The sequence below is a fragment of the Oreochromis aureus genome, linkage group 11 (genome assembly GCF_013358895.1).
Source record: "Oreochromis aureus strain Israel breed Guangdong linkage group 11, ZZ_aureus, whole genome shotgun sequence".
Taxonomy (NCBI): domain Eukaryota; kingdom Metazoa; phylum Chordata; class Actinopteri; order Cichliformes; family Cichlidae; genus Oreochromis; species Oreochromis aureus.
Genome location: NC_052952.1, coordinates 29,203,654 through 29,223,166, shown reverse-complemented (window position 1 = coordinate 29,223,166; position 19,513 = coordinate 29,203,654). Strand labels below are relative to the sequence as shown.

Sequence of the window (19,513 nt, the reverse complement as noted above, 5' to 3'; positions counted from 1 at the left end):
CTCCCCTTGGCTTCTCTGCTTAACTGCTGACATCTGGTGCTGGTTGTAGAAACATAATCAAAATTTCTTAGTTGGTACTTAACTTTTTATTTCTTTATTTAATATTTGGTATTAAGAGGTGGCAGTAGCATGAAGAAGGTCGGGGAAGGGGGGCACAGACGTGTCAGCATGGGGCCTATCAGTCCATCTTAATCATTTTTAGCCTTCATGTTACCAGCATATTAAACATAAACAGAATACTGGCTGAAGAGTAATTTACTGCAAGAAGCAAAAATAATAGCAAACTAGTGCTATCATTTTTCTGTAAAGCAAATTCACCTACAGGTATAAATAAAGTAACCTTGAACCTTGATGTCCTGGATCTGCCCTGAGACCTCCTCCAGGACATGCCTTAGGAGACATCCAGTAGGCTTCCTGCCCTAACTACTTCAACTGGCTCCTTTTGATGTGAAGGAATACCAGCTGTACTTTGAGTTCTTCCCGAATGGCCAAGCTCAGAACCATCACTCTGAGCATGAGGATAAACATGTTTCGGACAAAGTTGTGCCACAGTCTTATTCTTTCAGTTACTACCCTGAGGTGGTGGCGCAGATGAGAGTGGAGATGTAGAATGAGCTGTAAACTGACAGCTTCACTTTCACCCCCAGCTCTCTCTTCACCACAACAGAACAGTGCAGTCTGTAATGCAACAGATGCCTCACCAATCAGTCTCCCAGTCTCTTGCTCTTTTCTCCCCTCACTCATGAAGCAGATACATAAACTCTTTGGGCAGCAACTTATCCCTGACCCAGACAAATTTCCCTCCACACTTTTCTGGTGGAGTACCATGGCCTCTGGACTTGGAGATGATAATTCTCAAGGTTTTATAGTCAGCTGCAAACCACCCCAGTGCAAGCTGGAGGTTACCACCTGCAGAAAGCAGAGATGATATCCTGACACCACTGAACTGGGTCTCTAAAACATTTGTATTTTTTAGAAAGCACTACTCAAAATAGAAAATAATGGTGTCACATCATTTGGAACAAATTGACTGAAAAGTCATTAAAAAAAAAAAAATGGGAACGACGGGAAAATATATATACTGCAGGAGTCTGCAAGGACCCCTGCCATAGGATGTGGGTTAAGACACACATTTTCTGAAAATGTCTCCTGACCTGATTAAACACAGAAGGGAATTACCCACCATTGGATGAAGCTTTGTTATTCCTGCTTGTCTGTTTAGTTCTGTTATTGGTGACTCAAGAAATAAAGCACCTGCTGTTGTTTATATTTTCATAAATCCTCTGCCAATCATAACAACTTCCTCTTTCATCATATTTGCTTTTCCCTGCAGGGTGCAGCAGGGAAGAAGGGCATGAAGGGCGAGAAAGGACAGAAGGTGATTTTACCTGTTTACAGTTAGATAAAGAAACATCTTCCTACAAACCGTACTCTCCATTTCATTTCCTCTTTCCACCCCCGCTGGGATTTACTCACTGAGTTTGTTCCTTTTTCGTTTTACCTTTCAGGGAAGCGTAGGAGACCGTGGAGACAGAGGACAGGTGCGTACTTGATTTACATTTCTTTATTTTACTCTGACGTCATGGAAATACATGCACATGATGCAGCGTGAGTTTCTGAATCCATAAAAACCCCATTTCATGCCTTTCCTTATTATACTGATTCCAAGTTGTTATCAGTTTTAGTAGAATATCCTACATATATCTGGCAAAAATCAAAACACATTACTCCATATGTAAAAGAAATATATAAATAATCTAAAACCATGAGCATTAAACAGGGCTAATTGGTCTGGATAGCAGTCAGAGTTTTAAGGTCATCCCAAAGGTGCTGGATGTCATTGAACTCAGGACAGGCCAGTCATTTCTTTCCCACACTAACATCAGAAAACCCACTTTTTAGGGAACAGGCTTTATACACAAGGGTATTGTCATGTTAAAGCTGAAAAAGGCAAAGTTATATAGGGACTGGTGTGGAGTACTGCACCAATAAGCTTAGAAGGAGATAAAGTTAATACTGAGTACAACCGAGTTAAGTTTGTTGGTTCAGTCATCCACAACAGCCCCAGTTAGTCACATGGCCCCTTGGGAAAACTGACAGTCCAGCCCTGCTCCAGTATCGTCCTTTGCTTCGCAGCACGAAGTTTGTTCTAAACTATGAAACAGCAACTTCAGAATAAAGATACAAACAGGCATCCAGTGTAACATTGTTTCAAAAGACATTCTGATGCTGCAGCTTTATCATTTGTCTCAAAGCAGAGGTATCTATGATTTTTATGATTTCTCCATACTGACTGCCAGGTTAACAGCTGACAGCTGAGCCAAAGCTTATGTTATTATGATGGGATTTCAAGACAAAACATTCAAATTTTGTTATCATCATCACACATTTTCAAAATCACTTCACTTCACTTCCCCTTTGCCCATGCTGTAATCTGTATAAACATATAATTTGCAAAAACTCAGGCAACTAACTAAAAGTTAGTCACACTAATTACGCTTTTTTGGGTATAAACAGTAGTCTGTTGTAGTGTAAAAGTACTCACATGCCTCTTTCTTCTTCATTTGAAACATCTTCTTTTGACAGCGTGGACCTAAGGGAGCTGTTGGTCCCATTGGGGCTCCAGGCCCGGTTGGACCTCCTGGTATCCCAGGGGTCAGAGGACAACGTGGTCCAGCCGGGGACCCAGGTCTTAAGGGTCGAGCTGGACCTAAAGGAGTGCGAGGTCCATCTGTGAGTAACATCTGCATGGGAGCTGATCTATGCAAACATCACTTATATTGAGATGTTCAAACTGCTTTCAGGCACAAGTTTTTCTGTTTACAAGGTTAGTAAAATATGTTGCTTTTTTCAGTTCAACATTTTTGAATTAACCAAATTGAACATTGAAACAATATTAATTTGCAACTATTGTGAACACCAGTTCATCAGTGTTAATACTTGAAGGTTCATGTGAGAATTTGCTGTTTTTCACCACTAAACTGAAAAATCCCTGTTTTCAGCTTAAGTTAAACTTGAAACACACTCAGTGTGTTCTAAATAATATCTACTGCCTTCTTTTAAAGAGGAACTAAAAGTATCGCTGAAACTTGTTTCCCTGACGTCATTTCCTTCCTGGTTGCATTATTTTCACTTCAGTTAGTCATTTTGAAAAGTCCAAATGTTATATGAAAATATTAATTGGCTTATGTTTTAGCTTTTATACATCTCACAAACAGAAGGCTGATAATATCACAGAAAAAATTACTTTGGAGAAATCACAATAACATGTCTTCTTAAGAGCTGGGCCTCAGTCTACTGAGATCATTAATAATTAGAATGAATTCCCATTATTAATTAATGTGCACAATATTTTCGTGATTAACTTATCATTCATTTTGTATCTTAAACGTCAGAGAAACTTCCAACACCTTCAGTGATCAGCATCAGATGTCTGATTTTGTCTGAACCTGATCAGTTTATTATTTCGTTCACACTTAAAGAGTAAGACGATAGTTTCTTACTGCTGGAGTTTTGCAGCATTGATGCAGAGAATTTGAATTGTTTTTTGTCCTGCAGGGTCCTGGGCTTACTGATGAGCAGGTCTTGCAGCTCTGCAGAGGTGTTGTCACAGCTCAGATCTCTCAGTATGCTTCCTCCATCAGAGCCAAGTGCTCTCAGGGCTGTCCCATCAACAACCGGACACTCATTGGGCCTCCAGGAGCTCAAGGACCACCAGGGGCACCAGGCAAAGCTGCAAGTCCCTCTTCAGTCTTTTTATTATTTATTATTTATTTGTCATTATAATAGCCTCTGTAAGATAAACTAGGGATGTGCTATAAACTCTTGGATGTCCTGCCCTTATACCTATTAGTATTTTAATATCATTTCTGCCTTCATCTACCAGGGTAAAGCAGGAAAACCCGGAGCAAAAGGAGCCAGAGGTGTTCAAGGTGACAGAGGAGTGGAGGGACAAAAGGGAGCACCTGGTGACAGAGGCAAGAGTTTCCCACTCCCTTGATGGATTAAATACCTATGTTATTTTTTATATTTATGTTTTTTATTGAAGGTTTTAGAGTTTAAGAACTTTGAAAGGTTAAGATGGACATATAAGGGCACATAGTGGGGAAAAAAAGTTGGGTAGCTGAAGAACGGCACTAGTGTAAATTAGTGTCAGTATTTCATCAAAAGGAAAAAAAACGTTTGAAAACATAGTTGTGCAGCTTTGTGAGTTGCATCTTTTATCTTTTTTAAAAGGTCAAAAGGGACCCAAAGGCGTTGTAGGAGATCCAGGTATAGGGCTGCCAGGACACGACGGACCACAGGGACCCAGAGGTAGGACACTGGTCGCATCCACACTGTCAAACATCCTGAAAACATTCCTTCAAGACTGTTTAGATAACAGTGAAAGATAACAGTGTATCTCTAATAAACAAGTAGTAATGCCTGATTTTTTTTTTAATAAAAAATAAAAAACACACTAATTTATTTATTTAGTCTGTAGCCAGTTAGCCAGAAACTCAGTACTGTCTTGATATAGTGTAATGAATGTTTGCGCCATGTTTTCTTTTCTGCATAATGAGCCAAACTTTCTGCTAAATTTTGCTTTTTACAGGTTCACCAGGTAACCCAGCAGAACCAAAAGATGGCATGGAGGGTCCCCGTGGGCCTCGTGGCTTCCCTGGTCCCGTGGGTCCACCCGGCATGGTTGGATTTGCAGGTGTACCGGGATTTTGCGAGGCACGGGACTGCAGCATTTATGCACCAGTGATGCGCAAAGAGCAGGGTCTGGTGAAAGGGCCAGTGAGTTAAAAAATCTGAACCCAAACATCAGATATTATGGTGCTTATAGGAATAACTTGGTTTTAACAATGAAATATTTTACATACAATATTGTGACAATAGTCTGTCAAAAGCTGTGATATAAATGTCAGTGGATAAAGTGTAGTATCATGATGCACTTCAAGATTGTGCAGAAATCTCATGCCTCTAGTCAACATCTGATACCACACAGGGATTATACTTCATACGTGTTCAAACTCTGCAGCAGTTTTTACTGCTGTGTATGTTGTGACTTTAGAAAACGATAAATTATTCCAAGCTGATTCCTTATTTCTTCATTTTAGTTTTTTAATTTCTCTGGTACCCAAAGAATAAATAGATAAATCTATGTAAATATTTTGTAAAGACTCTAAAGTACATGTACTGTGCTCTGAAACAAATAAACGGATGTGTTCTTTAGTCAGTCTGAGTCTTCAGTTTTTCTGACTGGGTGCATTTTTATTTTACTTTATTTTACTTTTTGCAAAGTTTTTGCAATGACCCCAGAAATGGCCTGTTTTCAATTTCCTGGATCTTCCCTGACATCATAAACATCTTTTTTCAGTGATTCAAATAAAAATAATAAAGAAAAATAGCATATTACACTCTTATTAACAGGTTTTTTTCACTGGATTTCTTTCAAATATATAAAAAGTACACTTATGGTAATGTGTGCGCTTAAAAATACACATTTACTATGTGACCTAAACAATGTTATAGTTTCAAACTAACATTTCAACAAAAAATGACATAATGAGTAGTACAGAACAATTTTGTGCACAACAAATTGTGCAAAAAAAAAACCAACTTAAAAACTATGATTATCAGTGACATGGACTTTTTGTATAAAACTACATCTGTTACCTCTTCATTAAGAAAACACTCAGCACACACAATAATTGTGTTTTTTTTTTTTTTATTTCATAGCTGTGCAATAATATTTTACAAGCAGCACGGACAGCATTGATTAACATATGATAGCAGCAACGCAAGAAGAAAAGCACATAAGTACCCTATACCGTACTGCATGAAATGACACATGACTGTAAAACTATGGAATTTTACATTCTAATGTTTGGTGCTTCGATAGAACATATCACAACAGCGTGGTTAAAAAAAACAAAACAAACAAACAAACAAATCAAACAAACAAATAAACCCCTATTTGGCAGTAGGATTTTCAAACACAGCAGTTTTTTTTTTTTAATTAATTCTGTTTGGCTCAGTTTTTGTTTTTTTGTTTTTGATGGTTTCACATTTTTTTCAGTCTCTAATAAAAAAACAATACTAAAAGTCCCCCACCCCACATCTCTCTCTCTCACACAGACACACAAACACACACAACAAACAAACAAAAGCACCACTTAATTGGTTGCATAGTTTTTAAATACTCAGCTATCAAGTCTGATATGTCCTTTTTGTATTTCAGCGGGCCAGCTTTTTAGTGCTTTTATTGGAGTGTTTCTATTATTAACTTAATGCCCAATTTTAATGAAATAATCATTTTCAAAAGATAAGAGATAATCAGGAAGCAAAAAAGAGCATCATTGTTTGTTAATTAGAACAAATGTATTGATTTTATTTGATTATTCAAAGGCTAATGATATAATTATAAAACTGATTTAAAAAAAATCACAATTAAAACACGTATTGAAAGTACATGGACTGTCTTGATGATAAAAAATTAGAGAAAATCTAAAGTTTGTATGTTTTTTCACATTTTTTTAATGCATTTTTTAATGGGCAAAAAGAGTTTAAAGTTAATGCCTTATATATAATGTAGCAGATGTGTAGGACATAATTTATTACATATTCATCTGGTCCAAATGAAAACACTTTTAATATTTTATTTTTTAATACTTTACACTTTAAGTTGGTAATAAACTGTAAAATAGTTTCCCTAGTTGGAGGGGAAGTGTCGAATATTTGTAAAACATATGAGAGGTTAATTAAAAAAAACAAAAAAGAAAATAATGTATTCCAGAAAGAAGACACATCTGGGTTTAATCTGGCTATTAAATGGCAACTGGCAAATGGTGCATCTGCCAAACATGGATAAAAGCCACAGAGTGGGCCTAACATTGGTCACAGCTAGTGTTGGGTCAGATGTAGCCTGGTTAAACTTACTCCACCAGTACCACTACAGTACCATTAGTCAAGGCCAGAGTGCCTGTAGAGAAAACTGCAGATATGGGCCACATTTGGGCTAAACAGTTATTGTAGGGAGAAGAGAAATGGAATGGAAAACATTGGTAAAGAAATACTGGCAGTTTATGTCATTTCCACTCCATCTATACAGAGAATGGCTTTGGTTCTGCTTTACTAGGTGTAGCTGTCATTTAAATGTAAAATGTAAAACCTTTACAGTTACTATTCAAATACATATTGTAAACATTCATAGCTGCCATTGCATTAAGAGTTCTGGAGGAAGAGCTGTACATGAGAACTGTCTGATCAGGGAATGTTACTCCTTCCACTGCTGGTGTTGTCCTTCAGCTATTTAACTATGTGCCATATAACTGTATTTATGTCATCTTTTAAAAAGCCACACATAAATGTGGCATTTTGCATCATAAGAGTGGATCACATCATAAATAAAATTCAATAATCTATCAGTATTGTCTTGAATATTGACTGATTCTTTATTAAATCTCAGCTAAAAAGAGTTTACTTTAGCCTGTCAAAAAAGTTGTAAATACCTTATTTTTAGTCACTTAAAATTAATAAAAGCAGCAGATATATTTTTGTAAAAAAAGAAATGTCAATTTCCAATTATGAAATTAAAAATAAAAGTTTTTAAAAATGCCTGATCTCAGTTTCCCAAGGCACCAATCACATAGTTTAAATAGCTTATTTTGTCATAACTTGAAATGTTTATATGGAGCATATTTATTCAAAAATAAAATGATTCAAAGAAAGTAGCTTATTTATTAGCAGCTCAGTTAATGTCAGTATGTGGCTTCAAAACAGATATTACCTGAATATTTGCTTTGTTACTTTGGATAGTGTCAGTGGTAATTGTTTTGACCAGTTTAGATTAGTTTAGTTAGTTTTGAGCAGTTTGTTTAGAGATGCTTGTAAATGTATGAAACACTAAAACAAGCTGTGTTCTGTGCTTGGTCTGGTCCTACAGTAGTATAATACAGTTTTGAGGTCGCTGGTGCAATTCAAGTAAACCAAACAAACACAAGATGCTCTTTTCTGCTTCGACAATCTCTGACCTCCTTTCAAGTGCAGAATATTTTTTTTAAATAAATAAATAATAAATTAGTCAGCACTTCACCGTATTTTTGTTTCCTGAGATTATAACAGTAAAGTGACAAGTGGGACCTGTTTATATTTTCAGTTTGTTGAAATTAGTACCTGGGTATTTACCATCACTGGTTTGTAAACATCAAATTGGCATGTACACATTTTTTAAACCTCTTCCAGTCCTATGACACAACAGAAACCGTCTTCCCTTCATAATACACTAGTCACAATTTCTGAAAGGTTTCTGTGAGCAGCTTTGTTCAGTGAACTCTGGGAGTTGTATTTACCAAGTGTAGCAGCTAAGTACACCTCTGTACTGTCGTTTAGTGTGTTTCAAATAAACTGAATGTTTATCTTCATCAATAAATTTGTCATTTAAATAGCAGCAGGTCGTGTCCATCCACATTCAGTGTCAAAAAATAAATGGTAGTAGCAAATTGTCTCATTAATAAGGAAAATGTTACACTTTTTAAATATTTTGTCACCATTTAACAGTAAACTTAAAAATCTTACCAAAAGGGGCAAAAATTGACTGGTGACTATTATTTTGACTTGTGGAAGAAATTCATGACATTTTTAAAAGGGTCTTTCTTGGTAAATACACCCCTGAGAGAAACACGACTCAAATAAAAAAAAAAAAAGTGAGGTTTTTAGGTTGTACGATATATTCCAATGCTATCTAAATCACGTTCATTTTGTCATTTAACAGTAAAGGATGGAAACTGATGTGCCTGAAGAATTATAAAGTGTTTCAGTGCTGTAAGAAGAAGTGTAAATATAATATTTTTGAGCTTATAGTTGGAAAAGTATAAAATTGCCTTCATGGTAAACACTGTCTGTATGGCACTGCATGACGAGACAGTTATGCAGTGCAAACTGATTCAAGCTGACAGGAAGCAAAAGCATTGTTGTTCCCTTAGCAGAAATACCTTTCACCCCTGCTATTAAAAGCATCTTTTCTTTCTGGCAAAAGCAGACGACTCAGGAGATCATCTGCTTTGCAATCCATCCGGCTGTCAGTACCAATGGCACCAATGCAACGGTGCCTGCAGCAGAAAGAAAATTAGTTATCATGGTTAGATTTTCATGCTCATAAAAAACATTGTTCAGATAGGTGCTAATATAGCATTCACTAGTTTTAATGTATGCATCGTTTGTCTCTATTGTGGAATTAAATATTTTTCAGCTTACTGGATAGACTGCCATAACACAAAGTTTCAGATTCTCCATTGATTTGATTAAATTACTTTGTACTGTGTGCTAATAAGCTGAGCACTGTTTGCACGCAAACCAGAAAAATTTTCCACCCTTATAACAAGATTGTTACCAGGGACATGCGTGTCTGGTTAGTAGCATTGTACTCCTATGTAAGCGTGTGTCATGTTAGACACATGATGGAGAGTTTAAAGAGTATTTTAAGACTGCCGCGTTCTACTAGACAATCTATTTTAGTCCTGTATTGAACATGCTCTGTTCAACATGTTGAACAGCTGCTGATGTTTTGATATTGCTGGTGTTATTGCCCAACAACATCAAAACATTGCAGGAAACAAATCATTTGGCTGTCACCCAGAAGACTGTGAGACTGTGATTCATGTCATGCATGGGAGTATTTTTTATCTTTTTTTTGTACACTGAAAAAATCATGGCCTACAGTTAACTAAACCTATTCAAAATTGTATCATCTTCTTGAAGAGAGAGAAAAATAAGCTTAAACATTGTTTTGGGAGTGGAATCTAGCCGTATGTTTATGTATCTCAAAAATGGAGTTTAAAAACACAGTCAAAAATCTGTCTATCAGTGTATAAAACAAGACTTACTCTGATGCCTACATGCCCCATTGCAATCCTGGGAGCAGGGCTGACTCTGGTAGTGGATGCACTCCTCTTTAACAATACCAGAGCGCTGTAACAGATAAAGTGAAAATAAACCTGAAGAGTTCCTTCTTTGTTGTGTTGACATGACTTTAAGTGGATACTTTTGACTGGCATGCCTTTGGGTCACCACAGCACAGAGATCTACATATTTAGATCTGGCACAGATTTGACACCAGATTCACCTCCTGTGCTCCCATGTACCTGTGCATGGGACCAGCACTGGATATGTATCTCCTCTCAGCGTGGCTTTCCTCTAATCATTACAGGGTCAAAGTTATACATACAGGTTTAAATATGTACATACAGCCCCACTAAAATTTGTTTAAACATCTCTTAGCAAATGGCACCTCAAGCAGATGCTTTTGGTAGCCATCAGCAAACTTCTGGTTGGATCCCAGAAAGCTGAATCTGTTCATCTGGACATAGTGTTTTCAGTTGCGACCTGAGAGATGTTTCTCATCTAATTCATCTAAATGCAGTTTTCCCTAACAGTGCATTTGCATAATGGCCAAACCAGAATTTCATGATTTTTAATATGTAAATTGCCGTGACTACTTCTCAGTGGCCATAAGCACCAGTCATAGAGAGCTGAGGAATGGCTGCAGTCACAATAATGCAAAATGGTGAAAGATGTACTATTAGGCTCCCTCCTCAGTTCAGACATGATCATTTCCTTAAAGATTTATGGTCAGATGACATAAAGATTGAGCTATTTGGCCACAGTGACAAAAGGTATGCTTGTAGGGGTAAAGGTGAGGCTTCCAAACCTAAAAACTCTGTACCAGCTGTAAAGCATGATGGTGGTAGCGTCATGCTATGGGACTGCTTTGCTGCCAGTGGTTCTTGTACACCCACAAAGTGAAGGCAGAAGGCATTTTGGTTGTATGTGTAGACAGATACAAGTTTTAGTTGAGCCTGAAGGTGCTAATTTTGGAGCAGGGATTTCTCTTGGTTGGCACCAAGAAAGAACCTTGAACATCTTAATCAGTTTCCTCCTATCTGAGCGTGACTGTTTGGGTATTCTTCCAGACCTTGGCAAAGTCATGATACATCCCAATAACTTGTAATTATGTACAGTCTGAATTGACTTATGGAGTCTGTACTGTACACTGTTAGAAATGACTCCAAGAAACCATGCTTTCAAAGAAAACCCCTTTTATGTTGACAAAGAGAAACTATCGGTTGCAGTCAATCATGATCACTAACAAGAAGTTAACTGGACATGGTCTTGTCAAGTTAAAATACATTGTCAAACCTTTACCACAAATACCGAATTTATGTATTTGTGCATGTATGCATACTTTCAACCCTGTGTGGATTCGAGAAAATCAAATATAAATTCAAACTTGTGCACCCAATTCTTGTTTTTTAAAGTTGTTTAAGATGTATGGTCTAGAATCATTTCAACCCCAAAAAGGAAAAGTTCAAAGATGAGTGTATGTTAACGTCTGACCACAAGTACCAGACTAATTACCATTTACCAAACAAGGGGTCTTTCACATGCGAGTCAAGTATGTTAACCACTGCATCATACATGACTTTACTCTCTTCCCTCTAGAAAGGGCCTAAGTTAAAACAAATATGAGTGGATAGCGTACCATATGACAAACCGTGGTAACATTTAGATCCACGCATTCTTCCATGACAATTGTTCCACCTTCAATTTTCTGGCATGGAGGTACGCAGTTTTTTTTCTCATGTTTGGAGTAGGCAAAGGTCTGCAGAAAGGAACAAACCCAAAAGCAGAGTTAGTAGGTTGTTTTAGATAAGATAAGATAAGATGGCCTTTATCAGTCCCACAGGTGGGAAATTTGTTTTGTTACAGCAAAAGTGCAAAGTTATGTAGCAGAAATTACAAAACACTGGAATGCAATAAAATACAATAAAATAAAATAAAATACTATATACAATAGAATAAAATAGAATAGAATAATATATACAATAGAATAAAATAGAAATACAAATACTATATACAACTGAGTAGGAAAATACAAAAACACAACTTCGTCAGAAGAAGAATTGCACATATAGCAGTCTTATTGCACATGTGTGGGTTTGTGTGTTTGATCAGCTGCAAAAGTCTTTATTGTAGAGTCTGACAGCAGTGGGGAGGAAAGACCTGCGAAATCTCTCCGTCCCACACCGTGGGTGCCGCAGTCTCCCACTGAAGGAGCTGCTCAGTGCCGTCACAGTCTCATGCATGGGGTGGGAGATGTTGTCCATCAGGGATGACAGCTTAGCCACCATTCTCCTGTCACTCACCACCTTTTGGGGATTTTATACCAGTTGCTAGCTTTAGAATTGTATTCTTGGGCTCTAAAGTGGCTTTGCATGGCTTAATGTTCAAAAGAGTTCTTATTTATGTCATATTGGACTCATTGATCCTCTGAAATAAGGCTGTTGACTGTGCGTGCTTGTCATAGTTGAAAAACTGCTTTCAACAATTGAAGTATCTCTAACCGTGCCTTTTTAATTACTACCCAACTTCAGCTGATGTGTGAAAGAACAGGACCAGGAGTTGAGACTTTATTAGATTTTTGTAACACAGATTTTTGTGTGAACTTGCAGGAATATTTATACCTTGCCATTAACACTCCAGGTGTTCTCACAGTTTTGGTCAAACTCCAGTGCTTTGCAGCAAGAGTAAGGAACGTTTTGCACCTTCACCTCTGAGCTGCTTATGGCCGACCCCACAGCAGCCACTTAACGAAAAAAAGAAGAAAATAAATGCATTAGACTATGAACACTTCTGTGATTCACCGGTTTCGGTTTCATTGTCTCATCATTAATTGAAGACCTTTACAGTGAGTGTTAATTTCTCTCCATTCACCAACTATTAATCTATAGGATATGCAATATGTTTGCATCTTTATTTTTATTTAAACATTCTGACAAAGTAATGAACCCCAAAACACAAATAAAAACATTAACTTCGCATGTACACGACAAAAAATCCAGCGCACATCAAAGAACAACCTGTTATATGGGACGTGTTTCTTGTTTTGTTTATGATACTTCCACGTGTAATAATGGTAGTAAAAAGAAATCACGTGACTCAAAAATGGGAATTTCCTATTTCAATGACATACTCTTTATTTCGCCATACGCACTGGAAAGCACCTCAGGGGAAAGGAGGGGGGAATCCCTAGATGCTTGCGCTTTCATTACAGTGACCGAAAAATTAATCAGAAGATTAAAAAAAAACCAACATTACGTATTCAAAATGGTAAGAACTTTCTTGCAGAATACAATCACAAAAATACGTGTCAGCTAACCTAACCTAACGGGCTATTCTCACAAACATTGCATATAAACGGTAATGCATAACGCCGAATAAGCTTTCAGGCCAGGTGTTACGCTTTATTCATGCAGTATTTACACTACAAAACATTTCAAACCATAAGTTATGAACAAAAAACACTTGAATTTTGCCAACTCTCAGAAAATAATACAAAACTCGATTCAAACTCCCATCGATTTATTTATAGTGCTGCTCGCTGCCATTTTACACGAAAGACAAACGTGTGTTCGATCTATAGAGCAAGGTCTTTAAGTCGGCTCATGCTAAAATGACTTTCACAAACTTTCTCTCCTTTTGCTCCGGTGAAGCGAAACATAAGATTGGGAGACATGGGATGTTGTTTACTTGATTATGCTAATCGAAATCGAAGTTGTTGTTATGCCGATGTTGCAAAATCATCTGAATAAAAAGTCGCTTTAAAAAAAAAATGATATGACATACCGGTACCTCACCGCAACGTACTGAGAACTTGGGTTGGCTTAAACGTACAGTAAAATGCATTACAAGACCATTTCTAATACTTACATAGGACGAGGACAACAACAGCGTTCATAGTTCATAGCTTTACAGAACAAATGAGAGCAGCTATTGTAGAAGAGCTCGCGCTCCTCCGGGCCCCGCCCATTTCGCCCCCCCCACCTCCCCCCGAGTGGTACAAAAGGCTAAGGTCCCCTGTTCTCCTCACTCTCAGTTTCTAAACATTCAGTCAACAAGATGATATCTGCAGATTTCCTGGGCTTTCTTCTGCTCTTCTCGCAGGGTGAGTGTCTTTTATGTTTACTTTAGTCAAACGTTATGTTATTAGAGTTTGTACATTCGAGTAGCTGTATGGTATAGTTTGTAACCAAGAGCGGCATGTTTATATTTACTGAAAAAAATAAATAAATACGTGTATTGAGAAACATCTTATTCTTGTATTCGTCAGGCGTGCGCCTCGCTGTGGGTGCAGCAGTCAAGGAGGACACACCAGAAGTCGTAGTCTTTTCCGGTGAAGACTCTATCCTTCCGTGCAAAGCGAAATTCAAGCCCGGTGTCCAGTACCTTGCAGTGAGATGGTACAAGGTAAAAATAAATTAAATAACCAAATAAATACAAATACAATTTATTTTGATTGTCATGCTGCACATTTAGGAAGAAAAAAACATGTCAGGCTCTACTTGGCAGATTACTGCAAACTAATATCACTTTCGTTTGTTTCGAAAGTCAAAATATTTGTAGTAAATCACATAATGAAAAGGTTATAACAATGAAAACACAAAGTACAGCACTACAACTGGGTAACATTATGAGTATGCTGCAGTAATAACAAGAGCAGCCGTACTTACAACTTAATTCTTTAGTCTATAAAGTCTAATTAGGAATGTTAAAGTAGAATTACCTGCGACTCAAAACGTATTTTTTCTTCTATTTCTGCAGTAATATTAAAAGTAGTAGGGGTAAAGTAAAAAGCAGCAGTGAAAGTAACAGTAAAGGTTTATTCATTCATTTTTTTATACTGTCATAAAGATTATCACTGGTCACAAGACACTGCTCAGCCGTTGTGTATAAAGGTCAGAATGGCAGTACAAACATGTTTGGTGATTATTTTAATCCTTGTTTTTATGAACTGGTTAAATATTTAGGCTTTTGCTTAAAACTACAAGGTTCAACATAAATGTGGGGCATGCAGTAACTGTGGTTAATGGGTTAAAAGTTAAAAAGAAGAAGTGCTATTTATAGTAGTGGCATTTGTTTCCATTAACAGAAGTGATAATGACACTGACATCAGGCGTGTTTGGTTTTGCTGTCTAGTCTCAGATCCTGTTAGGTCATTCATCAGGCACATGACTCTAACACTGGACTGATGCTTTTTCAGGTTTCAGAGAGCCCATCGTCTGCTCGTAATGGCCTTTTGACCAGAGACCTCCCAGATGGTACGACGAGATGGTACGCTGGCGTGGAGAGAGATGTGGCGCTGGTCAACGAGACCCACGACATCCTCCTGGCCGACACAACGTGCAGCGACGCCGGCTTGTACATGTGTCACCTGGCAGCACCTGTGGGAGAGCAGAACCAGGACGGCTACGTTCGCCTGGTGCTGGCAGGTAAAAGTTTGTCCCAGTTGTCTCTGGGTTCTTTAGGTGCTCATGCATATTCAACAAACAGGCTTCCCAAACTTTCCCAAGTTCCCTGAGGCATCCATGACTGAAATTTGAATCAGGGGGAACTTCCAAACTTGAATCAACTGTTATATTTTGAGCATCAGCTTTACAAAACCATCACTCTTTGGCCCAAGGCATAGAGTGTGGGAATCATCTGTCAACCACATGGTTTGGAAAACATCAAGAGCATTAGATTTCCATCAAAAGCTGGTGTAGAAGAAGCTTATTTTGGAAAAGCTTTTAAAGGCTTTTATGGTGGCTAATGCTGATGTTCAGCTTTTACCATGTTCTACATTTTAGCAAAGAAAGACAAAGACAAAGAAAAACTCAGTGGTAAAGTCTGAGCAGATTTATTGGGATACCAAACAAGAGGGGATGTTTCCTTAGATGTCTACAGCAAAGTGCACCTCGTGTTTTCAGATATGAAAGTTTGAAAAATGCACAAAATCCAGTCACACAGGAGTTTCCTTCTGCTAATTGTATGCAGAATAGCCTGACTAGGATCACAACCTGAGCTAGCACAGTGTGGTACAGTTCAAGTGAGTTCAAACTTGAGTAACTTTAATTTGTGTTTTCATTTTCAGATTGTCCAGCTGCTCCCACAGATAGTCTGGAGAGAGATGATTACTTGATTATTTTCGCCTCCATAGTGATAATGATAGCACTTCTGCTGTCTTTCATAAGCTACGTAAGTAATGGAGGATAATTATATATAAACACACTAATATTTAAACAGATTTTCCACAAGAGATTTCTATTATGTGCATCCACTTAGAACCCAACTTACCTAATGATCATTTTGTTGTACTACCAAAAGATTGTAATGAACATCTTTAAACATACTCAAACAATATACATATGCTGTTCATTCTTAATCTAAATGTATTTCCCATATCCCCACCACAGGTTTGTTTGACGAATGGATTGAGAGAAAGAAACAAACAACAACAGCAATATCAAACAACAAAAGAAGAATTTTTCCTGAACAAACCAGTGGAACCAAAGGACTTGAAGTTGATCTACACTTTGGGTCCAAAACCATCCACAAAGACTGTACTCTGTGTGTAAAGATGAGGACTAATGTTGGCCAATAGAATAAGTACACTCTGCCCTGACATGTGGAAACTGATGGAAAAGAGAAACATCAGAAAAGTCAGATATAGAGCTGGATCTCCACAGATGTCAAGATGCTGGAGAAACTGGTGACCTGGTTCAAAGAGCAGGCCCAGTAATCAGAAGTAGGTTGGTCAGTCTGTGGGTCAAATATAAAAGAGCCACTGGTTAAGACAGAAAGACAGTGAGTTTGCATGAGCAATCAGTCAAAGATTTACATTTATTTTGTAAAAACCTGAATTTTGCCGGTGATATCACTTTAATTGCGCCCCATAGCTAAAAGTTTTACAATGAAAATTATGTTTTTCTGCAGGCGGACAAACACAGACACACGAACACTGTACTGTTAAGTCAGGCAAACAATGACTGTGCAGGATGGAGCCAAGAAGCTTCACAGTTGTGTTGTTTGTCCACATGTAGTCATGTAGTGGAAGATGTGTGAGTGCCAGGAGCAAAAGGCACTGATGTTATTCATGAGTGTGAAATGTCACACCATAGTAAGAGGGTCTGTATTTTTATGTGTTTGTCAAGAATTCTAATGTTTACACAGAGGATGGATGCATTCCTACAAGTTTAAAGTGTCCAGACTGAAAATGACTTAAAACTACCTGCTTTAAATGAGCCATGACAGAATCTAGCTTTAACTGCATCACTGAGTTCTGGATTCTGTTAATTGTTTTATGTTCTCATATTTTCTGTTTTTTCCTTTTAAGCAGACCTTTTAATAAGCTATTGTTATATAAATGATTTTCTGGATTAAATATTATTGACTTATTAATGTTGTAACTTGAAAAAACTATTATGTTCAGAGAATTATTCTCAGGAAGTACCACATCTGTAAATGACCTTCAAGAACAACAACACCAAAAAAAGGAGACCTTTGTCACTTGAAATGTTAAAAAATAAAGTGACCTTTTAAAGAAGAAGTGAAACATGATGACATGTAGGAACACCCGTGATCTATTTGCATTTAGTGTGACATTTGTTTTGGGGAAAGTCCTAAGAGTGGGCCAATGTAGTCTGGATTTATTTTTAATGGTCCGCTTCTCTTTTTTTATATCCGCATTTAGATCTTCGCCTGTTCGTGTCAACGTGTTTGGCTACAGACATAATAGTTATTTTGTTGCTGCTCCACAGCAATAGTTATATTGCCCAAATCTTCAACAGAAACAAAGCTTGATAAATCTGCTTTCTTAAACTGAAAACAAAGACAGACAGAAATGGGGACACTGATATTCTTCATTCAGTCAGCGTAATGTGAGAAAATTATTGTTTTATTTTCTGTATCTTAATTAATGATTCATGGATACTTTTTTGATTCAATCATACACGTAACAAATATTTGTTATGTGTATGTGCTTCTCCTAATGTTGTGTTGTTGATATTTTAAAAATGCATAAAAAAACACTATATGGACACAGCTGTAGTACCAGTGATCTCCCAAATATTGCCTGTATATTAAATAAATACATTTTGAGTTTGGATCTGTGTCTCTGCAGCTTTTTTGGGTCTGTTCATCAACTAAAGTGCAGCACATTAGCATCTAATAATATATGTCTGATCGTGCAGAAACCGACTTTGGAAGTCAGAAATTACTCAGAAGCTTCTACCTCTCCTGGACAGACTGTGGGCATTCCTCGTTGCTTTCCAAACTCTCACATAAAATATAAAATGTCCATGAAGGTCTTTAATTATTTGTGGGGTCAGTTGTTCAATCTCCAGTTCCTTGAGTCTCCATGCTAAAGTGTCGTTGGGCAACATGCTTGGTTTGGGATTGGTGGATGGAGTTTGTAGTGTAAAAGTGCTCTTAGAGTTGAAAACCACTCTACCAGTCAGTGCCAGTAAATTTACTACAAACTAAACTAGGTGATAATAGGAGTAGTTAGAAAAGCTAATTTATGAGTTATTTATTTATTAGTTACTTCTAAGATGGCAGCTGTTAAACTGCATCTTGAGCTTCATTGTCAACCTGACTAACTTGAAAGTGTAGTTAGACAAGTTACATGAGCTTGCTAAGAAATGAAGAGAAGAGCTGGGCAGCATGGCACTGCTTCCTCGCAACAGGACAATACTGGAGTTGAACCACCTCTGTCAGGTTGTCCTGGGAATATCTTGTCACTTGCCAAGTGTCAGCTGGAAAAGGCTCATGTGAACTGGATAGGCATTTAAAAATGGATAGATAGATGAATGGCTGCATTTGAAGTGAAGGGAGAGCTGACACAATGGTTAAGGAACCTTCATATAGATTAATATATAAAATTCACTGAATATTATGGAATTCCGCTGGATGAATGCTAAACTTCTAAATATATTTTATGTGCCATAATGGAAATAGGACAATCCCTCAACCTGAAAAGTATTGTATAAAGCTCTTTGAGTGTTCAGGGAGAGTAGTATTCTATTTTATTATTATATTTTTATAAAACTCTGGAACTCCCAAAAGTCTCACACATCGAAAAAAAAAGATATCTATAACTGATGCCTTGTGTGTCCTCCAGTGTCATGTTTCCCATTATGCTGCTCAGCTGAAGTGATTGCAGGGAATTTCGTAGAAAAGCGTTGCACCTGATGGGAAGGCACCTGAACTCATAATACGGGAATACGACCTGGGTTTTCTTTCCTGTTGAATGAGCAGGAAGTCAGACTTGTTCCTTGACCCTAAATAACCCTAAACAACTTCGAGGTTAACCATGTTTTTTCCGCCGTCTTCACACTTCACCGCGTTTGAGCGGTTGGGACTTTTTTCAAAGCAGCACTTCTTGTAGCAATCAGATCTCGCGCCTTTTTATCCGCCTTTGGTGGATATTTTCAGATTCTAATGACCCGGTTTCAAATTAAACTACAGTAACTACTGTAATGTGAGACTACAGCATGTGGGTGTATAGAGCTGTTCAACTAAAAGGAAGTAGGGAAATCGGTTGCAAATACTGTTGTAAATACAGGGTACACCACTGATATCTCCAAATACACCTGTTCCTATATCGTAGATTTGTATATTTGTACATTTTATATATATATTTTTCCCTCTG

General features: G+C 37.5%; 2 protein-coding genes across 2 annotated transcripts in view; both read left to right on the top strand.

Annotated features, from left to right (window-relative positions):
- Window positions 1-5,200, top strand: part of zgc:113232 (uncharacterized protein LOC541546 homolog) — a 31,033-nt gene extending 25,833 nt beyond the window's left edge. Inside the window, exons 19-25 of the mRNA XM_031745942.2 lie at window positions 1,334-1,378; window positions 1,509-1,541; window positions 2,587-2,733; window positions 3,559-3,735; window positions 3,887-3,977; window positions 4,237-4,314; window positions 4,595-5,200. Coding sequence (XP_031601802.2) covers window positions 1,334-1,378; window positions 1,509-1,541; window positions 2,587-2,733; window positions 3,559-3,735; window positions 3,887-3,977; window positions 4,237-4,314; window positions 4,595-4,791 — 768 coding nt within the window. The 3' untranslated portion in view covers window positions 4,792-5,200. The remainder of the gene's footprint in view (window positions 1-1,333; window positions 1,379-1,508; window positions 1,542-2,586; window positions 2,734-3,558; window positions 3,736-3,886; window positions 3,978-4,236; window positions 4,315-4,594) is intronic.
- An 8,691-nt stretch (window positions 5,201-13,891) lies between these two features.
- Window positions 13,892-17,966, top strand: cd83 (CD83 molecule). Its single transcript, XM_031745965.2, has 5 exons — window positions 13,892-13,990; window positions 14,156-14,292; window positions 15,086-15,314; window positions 15,956-16,059; window positions 16,278-17,966. The coding sequence occupies exons 1-5, from the start codon at window positions 13,945-13,947 to the stop codon at window positions 16,437-16,439; spliced, it is 678 nt and encodes a 225-aa protein (XP_031601825.1). The 5' UTR covers window positions 13,892-13,944; the 3' UTR covers window positions 16,440-17,966.
- The last annotated feature ends 1,547 nt before the right edge of the window (window positions 17,967-19,513 follow it).